Source organism: Corvus hawaiiensis, chromosome 1 (assembly GCF_020740725.1).
Source record: "Corvus hawaiiensis isolate bCorHaw1 chromosome 1, bCorHaw1.pri.cur, whole genome shotgun sequence".
Lineage (NCBI taxonomy): Eukaryota > Metazoa > Chordata > Aves > Passeriformes > Corvidae > Corvus > Corvus hawaiiensis.
The window spans coordinates 57559689-57581543 of record NC_063213.1 but is presented as its reverse complement, the minus strand read 5'-3'; the positions used below and the strand labels follow the sequence as shown (position 1 = coordinate 57581543).

The 21855-nt window shown below is 37.6% G+C and overlaps 1 protein-coding gene across 6 annotated transcripts in view; it reads left to right on the top strand.

The window, feature by feature from the left end:
• Positions 1 to 21855, top strand: part of CDK14 (cyclin dependent kinase 14) — a 319708-nt gene that overhangs the window by 194894 nt on the left and 102959 nt on the right. For 5 of the 6 annotated variants that reach the window (XM_048305926.1, XM_048305962.1, XM_048305947.1 and 2 more), the window contains one exon: positions 50 to 157. The exons of the other annotated variant lie outside the window; for it this stretch is intronic. In XM_048305926.1, the coding sequence (XP_048161883.1) occupies positions 50 to 157 (108 nt within the window). The remainder of the gene's footprint in view (positions 1 to 49; positions 158 to 21855) is intronic. 6 annotated transcript variants of the gene reach the window in all.

The window sequence follows — 21855 nt, the reverse complement described above, 5'->3', positions numbered from 1 at the left end:
AGTCAGGTGAGAAACAGAATAGGAAATCTGAAATCATGCTTATACTCAGGTTCAACAGGGGTCCTTGACTACTGCTTCTGCAGCCTGGTTAGGGCCTTCATGTGGGTTGCTCATCAAAGGCACTGATGACACATCTACATTGGGAGTGAAAGAAAAGGTAATTTGTCTCAAACATAATCATAATTTATATATTCTTCTACTCAGGATTGTGGGTTTTGGGTTTTGTTTGCTTGGGATTTTATTTGCATTTGCTCTTTCTTCCATTGTGCTCAGGGTTTGGCAGTTCCCTTACAAAAGGTTCAGGAACAACTTTTCTTGTCTCCAAATAAAGGTTTATATCTACTCTGATGCCTCCTGGGAGCTGTGCTGTTGTGGAGTGGGTTTGTTCAGGGAAGTGGTTTTGCTCACCCAGATGAGCCAGAGTTGGCCCTGCTACTGTTGGGTGGTCATCAGGGAAAGTATCGAAGGAGCAGTGTCTTACCTTAACCTGTCAATCTCTTGATTGCTTCTGACTACAAATTTAGAAGGGAAACATGAGCATACCCTTGCTTTCAAAGGTTATTTTGTAAGAAGTCACATATTTCAAATGCAGAGTATTTATTTGGTATTCTTTTTTGGTCCATGGGGAGAGAAAGAAAGTCTTTCATAATATGTTTAAAAAATTTACATTCTTCACTTTACTCAGACCTGCTTGTGCTGTATCTCTTTTGTTGGGACATCAGGGAATTTAGCAAATGCTTTTAGGAATGACTCATAAAAAAATATCTCTCTAAAACAAGGCCTTACTTGATTGTGTTATAAATATAACTAATTTTCTGTAAAATATTTTGTTATTCTGCCCTTTTGGCTAATACCCTGAAAATTCTGTGCTATGAAAGAATAGCTGTTCTGCAGCATAGACTGGGAGCAGCAGTTCTGAGTAGTTCCTGTGATATGTCTCATTGCTTTGTTTGTTTGCCAGCTTGTGTATTTTAAGCTAGCAACTTCTGAGCCAGTTTCCAGCTTTTGCTTTTTGAACTTACTATGCTTTTCATTTATTAATTTGAAATTTTCTCCTTATTTATAGAACATGAAATTTCGAAAGAATAAATTTCTCTTTGGGACTTCATCTCATTTATTGCAGTAAAATCTTACTGACTGTTTTTGCTGTAAAAATTAAGGGCACTTGTAACAGCAGAAATCAGATGTTTCCTTTAGCAGGGCCTTTTTTTGCAATTTATCATATGAAATTGTGACATACAGTGCAAAAAGTGATAGTGATAGATATATCATATAAATCTGGTTTTGTATGCCTTTTGTAAACCTTTTGAATACTTCTATTTTTTTCTCTATCCTCACAACTATTTGTGTGTTAAAATGTCAAGATAAATGCAACCTAGGATGAGTTTTGAGGCCTGCCAATTTTTTAAAATTTTGTTTTAAAACTGCAGTTGCAAATACTGAGAACAGTGTTGAAAAAACAAGGGATAATTTATTGATAATCTTTCTTTAATTTGGTCTTTTGCAAACCATCAAATACATAGATAAAATTTGGTCTGGGTAGTTTTATGGTCCATTGCAAATCAGAGTTAATTTTAAATCCCAATTAATTAGGCTTTCTAGGAAGTGTCTAGTTACCATTAGCTAAATAGTTTCAGTGGGTGCCTTCCTAATGTACTCTAAGCATCATTAAGGCTTTAAGTTATCTATTTTAAAGTTATAAACCAAAGGATTATTCTTGTTTGGTTTTGTATTTGAACAGAGGGATTAAATTCAGTAATTCTCCAGTGAATCATATATAGTATGATAGTTAATAGCACTGAAGTACAAAATTAATCAGGTTGTTTTACCAGATAACTAATATGATTTAATCCCACACAGTGAGCACTTACACAGCTGTGAAAGAAACAGATCAACCAATGAAAGACTTTTCCAGAAGGAGTTCCTACCCTTCATGTTTTCAATATCCACCAGTGAAGGTTTTCTTATAACAGAGGGTTGTCTTCTGAAAATGCTGCAAGGTGCAGTCCACCTTCATGCTAATTCAGTAATCCTTTTGTTCACACCTTGTACACAACTTGCAACAAAAAGGAATATTAATCTGTGTAATATCTGTTGCTGTTGTTACTAGTCATAGCTACATGTCCTTAGTGTGTAAGGAGCCAGGTAGCAGCTTTTGGGGAATTGGTTACATTGTAGTAGGAAAGTGGAAAAATCTTAAGAAATAGTAGCCAAGAAAAGTGAATAAAATTTAACATGAATAACAATTTAAAAATCTTAAATGGCTGTTTGATTTCCTATTGTTTACTCCCCATTATTATGTAAATGAAATTAAAACACATTTTATGTACATTGTTTCAGTGATTATCAAGCTGAAGTCAGAGACATTCTCTAAATGTTTTTGTGTATCTCTACTGCTTGCTTTCTTCACATATCTACATAGCAAAAATAGATGCAACACACAAACGCATATGTTTCTTCCTCATTATGAATGATGTTTATTTATGTTTCATAACAGCTTAATTAAGTGATTGTTTATAGTAGATTAAGAACAGTGGTTGATCTTTCAGTTTTGTTTAAGAACTTTTCTCTTTAAGCTTGTCTCTCCTGACTTCTATTGATTCAATTTGTGGGTGTTTAAATGGTAATATACACTGATTCGCTATTTCTATTACAGCAGCTGTTTTTAATAAGCATACTCAGGTTCTATTACAACCACAGGCCTCAATATAATAGCAAGGGTTTATACAAATGATCTGTTCTCAGAATCAGACCAGCACTTACAGATGTTGATGAATAAGCAGCTGCAAGTTGTTATTGTCACACTTCGAATCTGATAACATGAATTCTTTTTTCTGCCTAAACTTAAAAGTGTTGATAAGTTCTTTTAAAAAAACTGTGCTTACCAAATGAAATGGGAATCACACATATAAGTAGGTTGATTTTTCTAAGAGGTTTAACAGTGAATTAAGTGCCTTAATGCAGAGGTGTTTTGGTTTATTCAGTATACTATTACATCTTTGCTCCTGCATTTTCCTGCATATTGAAACTGGGGTTACTTTCTGGATAGAAATGCATCATAGAAAATAAAAAAGTGTAGTATCATAGAATTTAATCTTAAAATCATTCGGGTTGAGTCCAACCTTTGAGTGAATACCATCTTGTCAACTAAACGATAGCACTAAATGCCATGTCCAGTCACTTCCTGAACCCTTCCAGGGGTGGTAACTCCATCACCTCCGTGGATAGCCAGTTGCAGTGCTTGACAACCACTTCAGTGAAGAAATTCTTCCTGATGTCCAGCCTGAACCTCCTTGGGTGCAGCTTGATGCCATTTCCTCTTGCTCTGTTGCTGGTTTTTGTAATTACAGCCTGTAAGAGCTAACAAGTCTCTTGCCTCAAAGTATTAAACTAATGATGTGTCGTCATCATTTCCAGCAAACGTTTTGCTTTGCCATTCTCTGCGACAAGCAGCTTGGGGTTTTGTTGCAAGGTGCTAAGTCTGATGGACTGAAGACATGAAGTGGTAATCTTAGCATTCCTATTTAGTCTTGTAATACATGCACAAGACAGGATGAAACTTTGATCAAGTGCACAGTAAAACCATGAGAATAGGAAAAATATGTGAAGCAATCTGTTGAATCAAAATAAAACTGCACAAAATTGGGAAATATCATTTGACTTCTGATAAGGAGTAGCTAAGATCTTTATCAATAGTTTATTCCTGTTGATCATTTGTTAGCATACATATCTCTGTATGCAAACTTTGAGGTTTTCAGATCAAGGAGAACGTGCCATTGTAAATATAAAATTTAATTATGTCTAGAAGTTCAAGCTGCACCAAATGCCTTCAAGATAGCCCTGTACCATGGAAAATTGACAGCTCCTTGGATCTGGTGATGATCAATATGAATTAGTTGAGTGTTAAAGCCGATTACACGGAGCAGCCTGCAGTATACTTGTGCATGCCACACTGGAGATAGCACCTTGTTTATAGCTCTGATTTTTATATAAGCATGTGCTTTTATACTTGCTGTTCTTAACAGATTCAAAACAGATCAGAGTTGAATTTCTTGTGTTAGCTAAATTTTTCTTCTGCAGAGATATTTTTTTTAAGTGGGAAGGTACTTCTCTTTTCTGTTTTACGTGAGCTTTCTGAGAGCCACAATTTATCAAAGTGAATTTTCCTCCCAGGCTGTGAAGCCTTCCCGATAAGGGAATAATCTGTGCATTGCCTGAACTTTAGCCTTGGTGCCAACTACACTGCAAATTAGATTTCACTGCAGGAATAATGTACAAAGAGTTCTCTTGGTACTTTGTAGCTCTCTTCACAGGCAGGACAATGGCATTTAAATGCTGGTTTGTCTGTAAATGGGCATTCTCTCTGCAAACGTGGTTGTGGGAAGCATGTCCACCACAGAGCATCACACTGCAGGTGGTGTGTCACAGCAGGAGTGGGAAATTGCAGGCAGAAGCTTCTGTCTTTCCTGACACACATATCAAACAAGCTGAGGACTCTTCTCTGATATTGGATGCTATTGCTCTGTTGGGTACCATAATACACAGTACTAAAAAGTAATTAAAAGAGAGCAACATGCATTTGTTGAGCCCAGCAGCCTGATCTGTCAAAGGGCAACACCAGAAACACCAACTTTCTGCATGGAGCTGTGCAGCAAAGACTCATGAGAGTTTGCCATTTCAGATAGCTGTGAAAAATGACATCTTAATTTCAGTGGGAATGGAAGTGTTGCTTCTGTTATTGAAGTTTTAAAGGGCTAGCAATATTATTTTATATAGGTATATATATGCGCACATACTTTTATATATGACTACAGGCATGAAGTGTCTTGTCATGCAGGCTAGTAGTGTTTCCTCCATGACTGATGTTAACAGGTGTTTGTGAAGCTGCAGAGCTTTCTCCATGTGATTCTGTATCTGAAGGTTTACTTCCTGTCACTGACATCCTCTGAAGCCTGAAATAATACCTTTTCAGCGCTTTTAGGGACCCAAAGAAAATGTGCTTTCTGGTACATTGTATTAATAGCATCTTTTGGGAAGCTAGCAATGCTAAACCCAAGGGAGGAGTACTTTAAACCATTGGATTTTGAAGTTAATCTGTGTGATCAGGTACTTAGTCAAATTTATTGGTCTTTTTTTCCTGTTTCATTAATTAAAATATGTTTTTCTTTCACTCGGTAAATACTTTGGCTCTGAAACACAGGTTGTTCATCTCTGATGGAATAGATGTAATTGTGAGGCTGAACATGAGCTGAAATTTTATTTTGTGTAGGCATGGTGTTTATGCTGCCATCTATTCTTCTGGTTGGATGAATCTGTTGTAATATGAGTAGCTCTTGCTTAGAGGGCAAAGTTTGTGTTTTCATCCCATATCTTTATTTTTGCTTCCCACCAATGACTTCATGAGGAAGATGAGGGGAGTTTTTGAAACTAGTTTAGTAGAAACATGACTGCTGAGTTCTGTCTTCTATTATACAGTATGTAACTAGAATGAGAATAGGGCAATCCTTCTAATATATCTACCTCTCCTCTGCTTTATAACAACAACATGCAAAATATTTCACTTCTTTTCAGCACCACTGAAAATTAATTACATAAATATCAGGCTTCCCTACCTGTGGGTCTTCTCTTTGAAGTTGTTAGCACCTATTCAGTACTTTACTGTAGTTGCCTGCAAGTTTTGCACTGATACCACTTTTACAAGGGTTCTCTCTGGGCCTTATGTCTTATGCCAAACTTCAAATGAAAGTAATTCTAAACTAGGCAAGTTAGAGAGAAATTAACCTTTAAAATGAACTTAAAAAAACAAAGTAAATCTTCTATGTGTTCATGCTTTGTAAAGGATCCTGGTAATTTTTAAAATTTCTTTTTATGGAGTTTCAGCTCAATTTTTGCTCTCTGACTGCACTATATTGTTTTGTGCATGAGACTAATCACTGCATGAGTAGACTTTACCCCATATAACCGGGCACAAGGTAAATTATGCTAATTTGCATTTACTTTTTATGAAGAGCTCCCATCCTCACCGTGTCTGAGTGCCTGTAGTCTGTGCTGTTCTTTGCCTTATGCCCATTGGTATTAAACTCATATGGTACTGGGCAAACAAACTCAGCCTAGGATTGAAAAACAGCAAACTTGTAAAAATGTAGGACAATTTCTAGAGGAGTATTGCCTATGTGTGTTAGGAAAGGAGGCTTTAAAAAATATGCATCTCACACTGTTAACATTTCTTTTAGAAATTGGGACACGCAACTTCCCGTTCATCCATGTTTAAAGTCATAAAAATACCCACCAGTGTATTATGGACACTTGCCAGGGGGACTACCAGCTGGTAGCAGGAGGGAAGAGATGGAGAGGAAATAGTAAATTAATGTGTAACCCCATCTTTATGTTTTGAGGGTTGGCTGGATTTCAGGCCAGCCAGTCACACAACCTCATGCACATAGGTGTCATCTGCCTGCAAAATGTTCCTGTCCAGCCTCCTAATTCTGAGCAAAACCCTGAGCGTGGCTGGGCTGGCATTGCAAGAGTGTGGCTTATTATCAGCTTGGTAGTGCAAAACATGAGGAGTAATTGGCTATCAGAAAAAGAAAACAAATTAAGACATGGTTCAGTGGAAAACAATGGCTTTGTGGTTTTCTTTGGAATCACAATGTTTATCTGCCATATTTCAGTTGCTGAATGAGAAATGGGCTATAATTATAAGGAAGCATTGTTTCTTTTCCAGACTAGCCTTTGAGAGGGTGTTTACAGGCAATACATTGAAAAAAAGATATGCTGAGCCTCAGCTTGTGCAAATCAGTACCTGGTGTAAATCAGTGCACTGATTCACATCTTTGCAGGCACCTTCCTTCTTGGCCCCTTACACCACAGAAATATACTTCTTTGCCATGCAAAATCCCTCTCTGTGCAGGTTGTGTCCACATGTGTTATGGAGCTATAATTGCAAACATTTTTGCATGCAGGTGACACTGAACAGAAAAGCAGTTGCAAGCAATTTGTGCATATTACCAATGGAGCTGAAGCCAATTCTGAGCAGAAGTGTTGATCTGCTATTCAAAAACTTTTTCTACAAGATAATATTGTACTATAAAAAACCACAGGTACATTAAACAACTTACTCTGGTATGCTGGCTTTATTTGCTAGGGAAGATAATAAATGATCAGGTATCAAATAGTCGCATTGCTTTCTCTTTCATAAGTAAAGAAACAATGTTCATTGCACTTGAATCTTTTCCCTTTCTTCTTTTACTTATGTCTGAATTGCACATTGCTTGCCAAAAGTGAGTTTTCTGAATAGCATCTCGGTGGCCAAAATTGTTGTTTATGATCTGTAGCAAAAGTTGAAACATCCTTAAGGTTGAAAATGTCTAAAAATCAATGTTAGGCTGTTTTAGATGATGACTTTGGAGATGGGTTATGAGAATTATAAGATTGATATGTCTTTCCTGTCTGCACGTTTTTTAAAAGACTTCAAAAATAATAGCTGATTTCTTCTGCCCTCCTAAGAACTGATAAAAGTAAATGGCTCTTTAAATGGCTCTTTCTGTCATGGTGTCTGGGGGAAACTTCCCCTTCAGCCCATGCTTGAGGTGCCATTTGCAGTAAGCCTAATGTGAATAAAGGTAGACTTTAATATCTATTTTAGTGTTTCCGTAATCAGTGTCCTAGACCAGGTATTAGTTTAGCAAGGTGCTGAGCACTTGCCATAAGATTGTCTTCAACTATCATTTACACAAGCTGCTGATCCTCATTGTCTTTCTATAAGCTAAATGTAAACTTTGATATAAGCTTAGTGATTTCAAGAGTCTTCAAGTGTTCAAGGGGCAAACATTAATACACCTTGAGAAGGACAGCTGCTTTTCTAGTTCATTAAATGGCTATGGTTGAATAACTTAGCCATAAAATTTTCATATGTTGAAAATTTTGTATAACCTCAGTTAAGTTTTAATTATACATATAACAATGCTGTCTCTCACAATTTCTGTGTGCCCACTATTTGTGTGGTGCCATTTCTTATGAGACTTGCATGGAGAAAAGAAAATCCTGCTGACAAAATCAGTATTGATAAGTAGGAAAAGGGAAAAAAAAGGGCTATAGAAATGAAATGTATTCTGGCACATAAGAAAATGTAAAAAAAAAAAAGCCTCATAAGATATTGAGAGTAGGAGAATTACCTGACTAGGATCTTAATGCAGTAGGTATTCTTAAGTGTCTGAATGTTAAACAAACAGAAAAGGTTCTGAGGTATGCAGTATTATGTTTTATTCTTGTGCTTTGGTTCTTCCTTCCCCAGTCTTCTGAGCCCTCCATTTAAAGTGACTTGGAGGCTAAAGCAGAACAGGATTCTCCAGCTGTCAGTTGCAGGAAGAAAAATGTCCTGTGTTAGCTGTTTGTCTTTGGAGTGTGCATGTATATCACTGTGTAGCAATATTTCTGGCAGCTGAGGTCTGTTTCCAAGTACATAACAGAAAGCTAATAATATATTTTGTGAGACCATAGTGAGAATTCTTCACAGTGCTTTTTCAGGGAAGAATAGGACCCAAATAGCTGTGGTACAAACTCTCAAACCTGTCAGTGATGGAGCAGAATGGCATAAGCTAAATTCTTAACAGAGAATGTAGTATGGTGCAGTAGGTATGTTCTCACATAAATATGATAACCCTGATGAGGACAAATCAAAGAAAATTTTTAGCATCTACTAAAAACACTGGAAGATTACAGCTAGATTTCTGTATCTTTTGATAGGTGAGAAAACAGTTGACTTTGTAAGCTTTCAACTGGATTAAACTTTATTACATCATAAAGAAAGATGTATTATTTTAGAATAATGCCTGCTTACTTCCTTTCACAAACATTTTAAAATATTCTAAATTTACGTCTCTTTTTCAAAACTGTGTTATTTGAATTATAACTCATTTTCATCTTAGAACATATTATATTTGCATTTTTAATCTGTGTATCCTGAATGTGATTGTTTTACAATAGCTGGTAATTGTACTTTTCTTATAAGAGAAACAAAAGTACATAAATTTTGTATCACTGAACTGGCCCTTCATGAAAATCAGAGGGAAAGCAGCCAAGGATTTTATCAATCTTTTAAGTATCCTTCATGTGCCATCTTGGTGTGGATCCATAAAACATAATGTCCTAATTACTTACAAAGAGACCTTAATAATTTGGATTTTGGAGATCCTGTGCATTTTGGTATAATCTGCTCTGGTCTGAAGATTGACATATTTGGTTAATGACATTGTTGTGCTGCTGAGCCAGCTTACTAGAGTGGGTTAGTATTGCTCCTTCCTCTTGGAAAGGGAGGGGTAGGGATGAAGTCCTGCTGACCTCACTGCATCATATCACTTTATCAGCTGCTCAGCAGTTCAAAGTAGTTCAAACTGTAGCCAGGAAAAATCACCTTTTGTTTGTTTAATTGGTCTTTTCATGAAAACTCTGCAATACCCTATTCCATAAAAAAAATTCAGACCAGCGAATGTAGCTGAAAACTGAGGGTGGTGAAACACCTGTTTGTTACTAAAGTCATCTCTTCATTGGGCTTCATTTACTTTCAGTAAAATGTACTTTTGGTGCAGCTTCCTACCACTTCTCCTTTATATTATCTTATTCTTGCTAATGTTCTCATGTTTTTGTTTTTATGGCCTTTAACTACCTTAATGATAACATTGGGCTGCTCATCTGCATTCCTCACATAGTCCAAGAGATCAGCTGTGCCTACAGTGCTGAGAGGTTGATTTTTCTCTCTGATAACTTGTGTAGTTGATTGTCCATGTTTCATTGGTGTAACATCTCCCTTTCTTCTATTTCAGTGAGATCTTTTGAATTTATGTCCAAAGCACCTTGTAACAGCAGAGTTGCTCATGTTAAAGAGTTAAAGTTGTCATTTTACTGTTCTTGTATCTGATGCCCCATCATTTTTCAGCCTTTATGTCATCAATATTTCAGGCCATGCATTTCTGTGGACCTTAATGTATTGGGGATGGAGGATAAGAAATTGTAACTCCAGTCTTTCCCTTCCTCTCCCTCATTATTGACTACTAGTGGCACTGAAGCTCATTGTCATATATCTGTACAAATTTTTTCTTTTTTTATTTGTGTATCCTATTTATTTAGTTATCCATTTCCCCCTCTGGATTGCTTTTATTTTCTTTTTCTGAAAAAAAAGTGGAGAATGACATTAGGTGTCAAGTAGCTCCAATCTTTTGAGAATTTTCTGTCATTTACTCACACTTCATCACTAATTATTTCAGTGCAAGCCCCCTCAATTAATTTTGGAGCTGTAGGCAGTATGTTCTCCAAATGCTGCCCAGTCCTCTCAGCTCCCTTCTCCAGTGAGTAGAGAGGATCAGTTCCAGCAGCTCCTGGGAAGTAGTTCCCTTTTGCCCAAAAGTAAATGCTGCCAAGAGCAGGAGCTGCCACTGCAGCTGTCCTGCAGATGGCTTAAAGTTTAATTGGAGACAGGAGATGACTACTCCCTAATCTCTCCTGCATGGTGCTTTTGATAGCTCAGAAGTCATGGACAAAGTTACCAAGTGTGCCAATGTCAAAACAAACAAGAGGGTTCACTAAAACTGCCTCTTCCAGCTGAGATATACCAGCTTTCACCTTCATTTAAATAAGCAAAATGAAAAGTCTTAGGCCATCTGCCATCTGCTTGTTAAGGCCACAACTGCTAAATGAGCAGTAAATGGTTAAATCAATTTCCAATTTTTGAAAATTTTATCATCTCAGCATTCTGTAGTCTTTCAAAACCCACTTCTGATCTCAATGTTTGGGCATGTACCTCATGGTGTCAGGGCAACGAACCCCTTCCTCTTAATGGATTTGCAAGGAAAGTAAAAGAAAGAGTCAGAAAAATGGGTAGATATTTCAGCAAAGAATTCACTGGAGATTTCCAAAGTGCTCTGAGTGAGGTGTGTTAGCTGACTGTACTGCAGTGGAGGATACAGGTTCTGTTCAGCCAGTCTTCCCACAGATCTTACCATCCTCTGGATGAGAATGTGTAACTCCTGGGATTCTGCACGGACCCTACTTAAAATGTCTTGGCTGCTTTTATAGCCGCTTTCTCTCCATCAGACGTAGGCTGACATTTCCTCCATTTCTAGGAAAAAAATATATCTGTACTTCCATTTTTCATTCTGCTTGCTTGTTCAGTGCCCATGATTCAGAAGGATAGTATAAAAGTCTTTTCTTTTGTAGCAGCACAATACTGCTGTTTGGAGTGAATACACCAAGCATCATGCTGTGTTTTGTTGTAGGAGGCACACTTCGAACTGTATCGCTTGAAATGGATTTTAAGTGATAAGGTTAGAGATTTTTAAAAGTGATTTGATTTGGGAATTCTGATAAGGTTCAGTGTAGGAATCAGCTGGATATTTAGACATCCAAGAAGAGTACTCTTATCCATCAGACATACCGATTACACTGGAGCTCATTATTAATGCCCTCACTGTTTCAGAAATATTGTGACACCTGAACCTGCACATTCTTCAAATGTCAGTATGAATGGCTGCCTTCATTTTCTGGAGACTGTTGCTTAAAAAAACTTGATAAAATACCTGCTGCAACACTGAGCTCCATGTGGCTGCACAAATCTATTCAAAATTGAAATTTTTACAAGATCAAGGCCTTAATTGGCAAAATAAGGAGCCGGCAAACTTCTGGATGATCTGATCAGATTCTACTGTCATGCTGTTTTGTGATGCTGAGCACCAGGCTTCATATATAAGTCTCAGTGTATGTTATCTCCCCTGGTTTTTTAGGTGAGAAAAAGAATTTTTACGATACTGCTCTTTTTTTTTTTTTTTTTTTCCCCAGACAGTGAGCTCAGGCAGCTCAGTCGGCCCAGCCATAGTGTTCTATCTGCCCTAGCACAGCAGCTTTCCTCTCCAAGTATATTTCTATCACGTAGGCACCACACGTCATGAGCTCCTATTGTGCTGTGCATGTGCTGTTCCTTGGGTGTGAGGAGTGGCGAATCCTGGTGTATTGTCATTACGAGGCACAATCATTCCCACGATGTGCTGGGACTGGGCACCAGGCCAGAGACAAAATGTTTCCAGTATCAGAGAAGTGCAGTGTGCATTCACTGCTTCAGAGTGGAGGTTTGTTCTGGGGAAGCGTGGACTGGTTTCTGTGAAAACCAATGGGTCAGGTCCTGGTGCAGGGACAGTCCCTGTGATCCCAGTGTGATCCCAAATGTTCTGGTTTGTTTGAACAGTTGTAGTTAAATTACACCATAGTGAAGAAACATAATCTTATTTTAAATAAAAATGTTTTTCTTGCTATTTTTATGACGATTCATAGGAATATGCATACTTTTCTGTTAATTATTTAAATAGGCTTTCCAGCTGAATGGCAGCTTTAAGCCCTTAAATATCCTGATGCAATGGTGTAGCTTGGCCTGTGCCAATGCGATTGGACACTGCGACACTAGGTAGGAATTCATGTGTGTTAACTGAGCCAGTTTTATGGTCTTCAAAAAGACCATAAAGCCAGCTTTATGATCCAAAGGGAGCATTGCTTTTCCGATAAGCCAGCATTTCCAAAAAAACCCTGTGAAGTGCATACCTGGAATTCAAATGAGCCAGCTGCTGAGCCAGCATGGCAGGGCTTCTGGAAGTGCATTTCATAAAAGCCTCCCACAGGGTTTTGGCTTTTATTTTTATTCCTCTTTTTCAGTTTAAAGAAAAAAAGTCAGTAAAAAATAGAAATAAATCTTTAAAGACCATGTTTAGGAGAGGACTGTCTGGGTGGGTTATTCCAAAGGCTTTGCAACCTAGACAGGATAGGAAATGTGAAATGCAGAGTATATACCTATGTGTACACAGTAAATCAGAGCAGATTTTAAGAATGTGTAAACAAGCATGACTTGTGAGCCATGGGCTCCTTCTGGCAGAAAATTGCTGTCTTTGTAGTAAAGAAAACCATTCTGTTTGTTCCCAAACAGTAAGGAAGAGACCTTCCAGCATAGCTATCAGCAGCAGCTGCTTCTTCACATGTATTCACACCAGTCTCTTCCTTGGTGAAACCATTCCCTCTCTGTAACCTTACTTGAGAGCTCACAAACTCTGTCAATACCAGAAGACCAAATTTTCTCCTTGGAGGAGGGGGAAAAAAATCTCTTGAGGTCAGCTTTTGTCTTCTACATGAATTTTCTTCCCAGTCTTTTCCTGATCCACAGCTTTGAGTTCTACAAAAGCTTTCAAATTCTTTTCTCTTCTTGCTAAGGATCAGTTTCATCCTGTTGAGTTCTTTTATAGTTTCTGCAGCTCCAAAGCAGATATTAGAGATACTAAGTCTAGTTTAATGTCAGAACTTTTTAATTCTGATTATGGGATTGTTTGCTGATGGAAGGAGACTCCTGAGCAGAGATGGCTGGGAAAGCTGAAAGGACAGGTTGTCTGTTCTGCTTTTAGCAGTTCAGCATGGAGCATCCCTCACTGAGGAGCCGTCTTTCCACTTTGGAGCTAAACAATCTCCTTTTACTGTATACATCACTTTTTAACTAGTTTTTGATTTGTCAAAATTGCTGCATGGTTGCACTGGTTTGAGGGAAAGTGAAGTCTTTGTCAGGAGTTTACTTTTTCTCCTTCTGCTGCTAATTGCAGATTATGTCTCTACACCTAGGCCCCTCGGTTTTCAAAGTAAGTTTGCCAAATCCTTTTTCTTAGGGGTTTTTTAGCATTCGTCTCATATAAACTTTTTAGTAAGAATCACTAAATAAAAAAAAAACCAGTTTCTTCCACCATGTGAACTTTTATGAATGTCGTAAGTTACTAAAATAGGGCCTTATGATGAAATGGGCTGACTCCCTGTAGGAAGAGGATGTCACAGCCCTCTACAAGTTGTTTCACACTTGCTTTTTTCTCATAGTGAAATTTAAATTAAATACTCTAGTTTTGCACTCATTCCAATTCATTTTGGATAACAGACAGAATCAGTTTCTAAAAGTCATCTCATCAAATCACAGAAAGAGCCCTGCCAAATTGTAGTAAATATTAAGCAGGTACTTTTTGGAATAAACAGAACTCTTCCCTGACTGAGCATTTAAGGACACTGGCATGTCAAATCCCCATGGTGCTTTGCTGTAAGGCTGGGGATTTCATTTAATCTTGTCCTGATGCTCTGCAGTGCCGTGTCTGTGGTGGCGCCTGCTCAGTTCCTCCTCCTCCTCCTCCTCCCAGCTGTCGCTCCCAGCCCGTGCAGAGCGAGTGGGCAGAGCCTGGCTCCGTTAGGGCGGACAGCTGTGTTTGGGCAGTCTCCAGTCCCCCTTGTCTTTCCCATGCTGGCACAGTTGCAGTGGTGTCTCTGCCAGGGTCCCTCAGAAAGGTAGCTGTGGTTACCATGATGCCATGAAGATTTTTTGCCTTTTCTTTTATACCCCTATTACACCTTTTTACAACTTCTGTATTCTTAGTGCTTTTTGCCTACATTCTTGGACTTGTTTGTCAAGCTGAGAGACTAAACATTTTAGAAGCTTCGTAGCTAGGGATCAGTGTGCCCCAGACCCCAAGGTCCTCTCCAGAACACATTCTGTAAACCAAGATAGAACCATCCAGGGGAAGGTTCCTTGGGGAGGGGGGCTCACTTGAGCCTCTCATTGGGGAATCTTTGATACGTATGCTAATTAGTAAAACCTATGTTATACCAGATCTTTTGGGGCATATACTCAGTGGGGTGCATTTCAATGCATATGACCTGGACGTGTGCACCTAAGGATCCTTAAAATAAATACCAAAGTAAAATCCCTTTTCCCCTTCTAACCGTGTATGACTCTTGATTTTAAGACCAGGAAAAGGCATCAACCATGGGTATGAAGAGAATGATGAGTTTACTTGTGCTGCAAATGGTACCAAAACAGTGTTGGGATAAATTTAACTTTGCAATGCAGACAGCTACTAAAATATTGTTTATTTACACAAAGTAAGGTTGGAAAAAATCACATATTAAAAAGGTTTCCTGGCAAGACTTCATTGTATTTTGCCTCTGTGGGGAAAGGAAGTTAAGAACAGTTGGGCCCTCTACTGTTTCAAGTACCTCATTTTTCATCCTTGACAGAGCTAAAGCACAAATATTAGTTGAGCTTGATTTTTTTTTTTTTTTATGAATGTGTGTTATTAAAATTTTGTGGGAATGTTTTGCTTCCTTCATCCATTCTGGCACATTACCTCAAGGTTTTAGAAGACAGCTTCATCATAAATCACTTCTTGTGCTCAAAGTGGTTCTATTACCCACATATAATGGAATGATGACACTCTGCCTGACGCCTGAGTAGGGCTTTTGTTGAGCCTCATCTGTTCTTGCTGCTTCTTTTTTCACCTTAAAGAATAAGCCTCAATAACTTCCATTTTTTCAAAAAAAGAGTCGTTTTCTGTACAGCAAGAACAAGTTTATGGGGTTGGTGAGGAGGCCCATTCTTTTTGTGTTGCTGTTGTGTCCCAACCCTGTCATCTGTGTAGCAGGTATTTCCTAAGACCCTTGAAAGAATTTAATACCTTCCTTTTTTCTTTTTTTTGGTTAAGAACATTCTTAGGTCATTCACAAAATAACTTGCAAAATAAATACTCTGATCACTTTTTTCCTAACCAGCCTTGTTTTCTCTTAAATCCGTAATTCTGATTTAATTTCCTGAATGAAAGCAGATCACATTAAAAATATTCTTTTGCACATTACCATTGTGCATATAAAATGGTGGCTGTTAAATTTCTTTTTCCTTTTGCCATGTATTGTCATTGCAAGGATTTTTTCATGACTTTGGTAGCATTTACACATAAGGAAAAAAAATTACCACCTGTTTTACGCATAAAATTGAGAATAAGAATTTGTAAGTCTTATTTTGTCTGTAAAGAATTATGTGTTCTTGTTAAACACTTCTGTTCTGAAGAGGAATCATACAAATTATGTGTTCTGTATGTTTAATCTGTTGCATTACATTTTCTGTATGCTTAATCTATTTCACTGGTATTTCATTTCTTACCAGCGTGGGAATGACGGGATATTTTGATGACAGCTGACTGAAAAAAACACAGAAAGTTTGCTATGTAAGAAAAATAATTTTTACTAATATATGGTTTTCAGGTTCTGAACAAGGCCTTTATTGCTTTCCACATGGGAAGAGACTGCCTAGATTACACAACCTTAGTTCAGTTGCTTTAACTTTGAATTGGCATGGATTCCTGGTTTAGGAGCTATATATAATTTTTGCCATTCATTTAATGAAGTAAGGCTTCAATATTCTAAATCTCAAGGACAATGAATAGGCACGTGGTCTTTACTCTTCATGAATACAAACAAATATATTGTTGCCATCTTAGCTGATAGACATTGTTTTTTTACTGAAAAATGAGGTGACTTTTTCACTGCAACTGTGAACCCTGGAACTTCCACAACATTCCCAAGGGTAAAATGTGTTCAGCCCCAATCTTAACAAACCTGTAAGTGCATTACACAAATTAATAGATTTACAGGCCCTTATGGAAACTGAGCTGCGAAAGCAAACCTCTAAACTCCTGATGTGAAGAAATGAACGAAATGACTGGTATCGAGGCAATTCCATTTCTGACTCTGTCTTTGGGATATTAAAGTTGACACTCAGCTGTCACCATTGTGCCCAGCAGGGAGTCAAAGGAGGCCTCACTGCAGTTGTCAGTCAGCAGGCTCTGAGTCAGCACGCATAATACACAAATTGTTGCTGAATTTTTTTTCTAACCTGTTATACTAAAACCAAATGCTAAGTTGAAGGATGAAGTTCATCCTTTGGTCTTCACTGCTACATGCACTTTGTGCTGGCTGACATTATCAGGTCATAATACAGAACTTTCCCAGATTATGAAAGGTGCGGTTCAGAAATACCTGACTCTACTCCACAGGAGGGGAATGTGGCTGTAGGTGGATCATCTGGAGAAATGGCTTAGCACCAGGACAGACTGTGAGAGGAAAGATCACATAAGCTTCCCATCTTCCAGAGCAGAAACTCCGTGTTCAGAGGTGGCTCTGAGAGTGATGGAGCTGCTGTAGAAAAACCATGGAACTCACACTGCTTCTCAAGAGCCAAATCTACAGCAGTAATGTACTTTCCTCTAATGAAGCAGAAAAGAACACGTAGGCTTTTGACTAAGTTGAAAACTTCATTCGATATATATGTTTTGGAAGAATAGAGCAGATTTTTGTTGAAAAACCAAACACCTGAAACATCCAAATCTCGTGCAACAGAAAGAGATTGCTGATTTGGAAATGGGTCTGCAATGCTTATTCTCTTTCTCTTTTGATTAAGTTCAGTTCCTCAAACAGCTGTAGTCTCTCATGGTACATCACAGCCAAGGATTCACTAAATGCAGTATGTTTTATCCAACAAAAAGGAAGACTGGAAAAGAAATCTTGAATATCCTTAAAAGGAAAAATAAAATAAGAAAAAATTTTTGCATCCAGCTTACAACTTTTCCCATTTAAAATTGCAGAGCATTTTTCAACAAACCCCTCTTTTTTTAAAGGAAAAAAATGCATTCTCCTGACAATTTTTTTTTACTAAACTTTCTTTGTTCACCAAGTTGACTTAACATTAAAAAATTTTAAAATTCTGCATATTACTTGGCCTGATTTCCATAATTCTTGTCTAAGGAAAGGCAGCTCATTTGCATTCTGGTCTTGTCTTTCATTCTGCTCTGAATAATACCACAGGCTGCAGGGTCTTTGTCTTGTTGAAGTCCAAACTGTCGCCTTTCTTGAGGATCATCAGCTCTAACAAGGGTTAAAGTGTTATATCAGTTATATGCAGCTTTATATATTCAAAACTTGTCCTGTAAAGGGAAATGCTTTTCTTTATTAGTTATGCCAGCAATTGGGAAAGAACTGGTAGGAAAGATTTGCACTGCTGCTCGTCTAATACATGGCAGTAACGTGGGATGTTTTTGCAATTGAAGCAGAACACAGGACAACATGACTAATTGTGTTCGTAGAGTGGTGCAAAGCTCACTGTAAACTAATTATTCCCTTCTACACCAGGGAATGATGAATCTTTGCAAAACCAGATGCTAACCCCAAAATTTTTCTTGTATTAAAAAAGTAAGGCAATGCAGTAGCTCTTGATGCATTTTTGTTGCATTTCCTAGGAAATCCTTCTACATCATGCTTGTGTATGGAGACTTGTACCGCGGGTTCTCTTTTTATAGCTTTTTGCCAAACCCTCATGATATCAACTGGCAGTATAGGTATTTGACCCTCAGTACCCTGATGTATCTAAAATCTGTTATTTTTATATAAATTGACTTTGCACCCTACAAATGAATTTAGAATCTGATCCCAATTTTTAATAGCAAGTTTCAAGTGAGTACATCATTTTATCTCCCTTGTCAGAGAATAAAAGAGCCCAGAGTGTTGTCTGCAGTGTGGAACAGCAGAACCCCAGTAGATTTTTGAGTTCTCTTTGCAGAAACTATTACCACCCTGGTGCCTGGAAAACATGAAAATCATTCCAAATTTGAGAATTGTAGATTATTCTTGTAATTAGTAATTCAATTTAAAGAAAATAGGATATTAAACCATGAAAGCTGAATACTTACCTTGCTGTGAAACAAATTATCAGTAGAGAAAGCAAACAAGTTAGTCTTATTTTTTCAAATAATTCTCCATGCTAAATAAAAGGTTGTTTCCAGTATTAAGCTGGGCCTTGATTGCCATGACAGCAGCGGCTATTTTTATGGTTTTGGAACATGAAATGGAAAGAAAAAGTGTGATAATATAGAGGAGGCAGAACTCCAGGTGGCATGCTTGGGATGAGAAGTGGTGGACCATGAAAGTTGGGGCTAGGAGGTCACCTGTACAATAACAGCTCCTGGTGTTCAGCTGTTGTCTGGGTCTGGGTAATCAGTCTTCACTGCTAAGTGACAGTGTGTTCCAGTAAAACCAGAAGACTGTTGAGTTCTCCCTTTCTCTCCAGTTCCCTTTTCCATGTTGGTGCCTTAATTTTCTCTTGTAAGTTGCAAAGCAAGGCAGATTCTTCTCCACTGTAGTGTTATGTGAACTCCACTTTGCTTTGTTTATAGCAGGTGTCAAAACTCCTTGTTTTGGATTGCTTAATCCCACACATCAAAATGGGATTGGTTGCTGCTTAGGAGAATCACTTACAAGGTGATGTTTACAAATCTCTTTATGTTGACTTACCTGTGAGCAGTGACTGCTTCATCTTATCCAAAACCACAGTTGTTTCACTGTTGCCCTCTTCTCCTTGTTTTTTGGTTGTCACATATTGTGAATTTCTGTATTGGGTATGCTAAAATTGTGTGGAAGAAGGATGATCTTTACAGCGTTTGTACCATGAATTAAAATAAAGTGTTTGGATCCTTGCCTGAAGGATCCTTACCAAGTGCCTCTACCTTAAAAATGGTTGGCATTTAGATGACAGGAAACCTACAGTTGTTTTCAGCCTGACTGCTACTCTTGAGAGGAGGTATAAATATTGTAGGTGGTTTGAGTGCTCCAATGCACAGAACTTGCTTGTAGCTGGCTCATAGACACTGTGGCAGCAGATGTACTAGAATATTATTAAAGAAATGGATTGGAAAACTAGTGAAACAAGAAGTAGTGAGTCAATTATGGTTCCTTTAAAAAGTGAAAATTACATATTTTGTTAGCTGGTTTTAATTTTCATCTGTACAGTTCCTTAGCTGCCTCTGTCTCATCTAAAATAAAAGGCAAATAAGAACATACTTTTAGAGGAATGTGGCTATTTCTTTTAATATTCAGAAAAAATATTCATAACCAATATATCTTATTTAATAAGAGCATATTCCTTTTATTCACTAAGAGGGGTTGCGAAGTTGAGAACCGTATTTCTAAATTTAAATTGATGCAAGAATCTCTGTTTTTGATCCACGGGCTCCCTCTCCTGGTCTGGGAGGTGCTTGGCAACAGGAGCTTGATTAATGCAGAAGGTAAGTGGAAGTTATTTGCAAATTGATTTTGTGACATAGGGTCAACGGTGTCTCCGAACTTCCTCAACGTTTAATGACAGAATTGTGCTCTCTCTAATAGCAATAATGAGATGAACACGGGTGTTGTGATGAATCAGGCTTGCAGGGCCAGGTTTATCTTTTTTAAGTGCCAATTAAGACATATCACAAGGACAGGAAACAATGTGCTACAAACAATATTTACGAATAAAATCGGTAAATTTGCACATCAAAATAAATATGTGAACGTATACTCTCTAGTTGCACTGATACTGTCACCTTTGTCACCTTGATGCTGTTTTCACCTGCTACTGATCTTACTGCATCCAAGTTGGACCATTTGCCTGTTGTATTTGATTGTGGAGAAAAATATCTTTGTATTAATATTCTTAGATTAGAAACACATTGTAACATATTGTTAACTGCTAAACAAATTTGAGGCCTTATAAAGCAAACCTCATAGTAAAAAAACTCTATCTATTTTAGAGGTCACTTACTTTTGCCTCAAGTTTCTAAGCTTATTTCTAAATTTAATTAAATAAATTTCTGGCGGAGTTGAAGAAAAATATTTTTGTTTTACCTTGCCAGTCTTGCTTCTAAGATTTTTTTTCACCTTGAATTTATCACCATGAACAAATGTTTTCATAGCTTAAGAAACGAAACAAGTATTCTAGAGTGGTGTCCTTCCTTTAATGCTCCTAATTTGCATGTATTTTGAAGCAGTCACAATTAAAATAAATCTCTTCAGTTCCAAATGGTTTGGAGTAGATGTTGTTTTTCACATTTTTTGGACTAAAGATTTTCACACTAACTTTGGGCTTGCTTCATGCTGATGTAAGTGAGCACAGAACATCACAGGGACTCAAGATATGCAGCTCCAAAAGATTTATTCAGATGATCTGCAGTGCAGATAGGGGCAGGGCTGGGAGGGGCTTTCTTACATTGATGACAATGCAAAACAAGCACCAGACTAATGTGAATTACTTTTACTTTAGAATATCAACCTTTTATTCCAGGGCCTGAACTTATAACAAATATTCAAGAGTCCCTAGCATTTGCATGCATGTTAGAAATCGAGTGTAAATTTTTGAAAAGAAAGATCCTGCTAGTGAAATATCAAATTCCACAGTTCATTCAGAAATGTAATTCTAGAGCTGTTAATTTAAGTGTTCCTCTTGACTTTACTTAAAGCAAGTCTTGACAGTTATGTGTTATGAAGCAAAAGCAGATTTGGGAGAACTACTTATAGCAGTTGTCTCAATTTAACTACTATTTGTGCCAAGGACTTGGAGAGTGAACTTTTCAGGCATGCAGAGACTATAAGATGCATATGAGAAGTGTAAATACTTTACTGCTGTAAGTTGGTCTGACCTACATTACAAGGAGGACAGTTGAAGTGAATAGAAACAAAACGTAATGCACAAGTCAATAAAATTCATCTCTCCTAAGAATTTACTAATTTTATGTACACTTTAGAATAACAACTGTTTGCTGTGCATTCTTGTTCATGCCACACTCTTGATCATCCTCTTCACCATCTGTGTAAATCTCATATCCTGGCATCTATTTGTTATCTGTTTATCTTATTTAAGTTTATAGGGATTGAAGTTATTTCTGAGCTAAATGATCTACCCTCTGTAACACCAGTGCTCTCAGATAGCTTGATACTTGTCAATGGAAAGTAGGTTTAACATCCATTGGTTAAATAGGCAGCGTGACAGGAGCACAGCACTCCCATCTGGTTTACTGACTCCACTGGTACCTTGGAACTGTTGTAGTCATTTAACCTTTTGTACCTTCTCCTTCTCCCTATCCTCCAATTAAGAAGCGTATTTGATGTTTAGATTGTGCTTTCTACAGTGCTATGACTTGTTAAGTCTTTTCCATTAAAGCA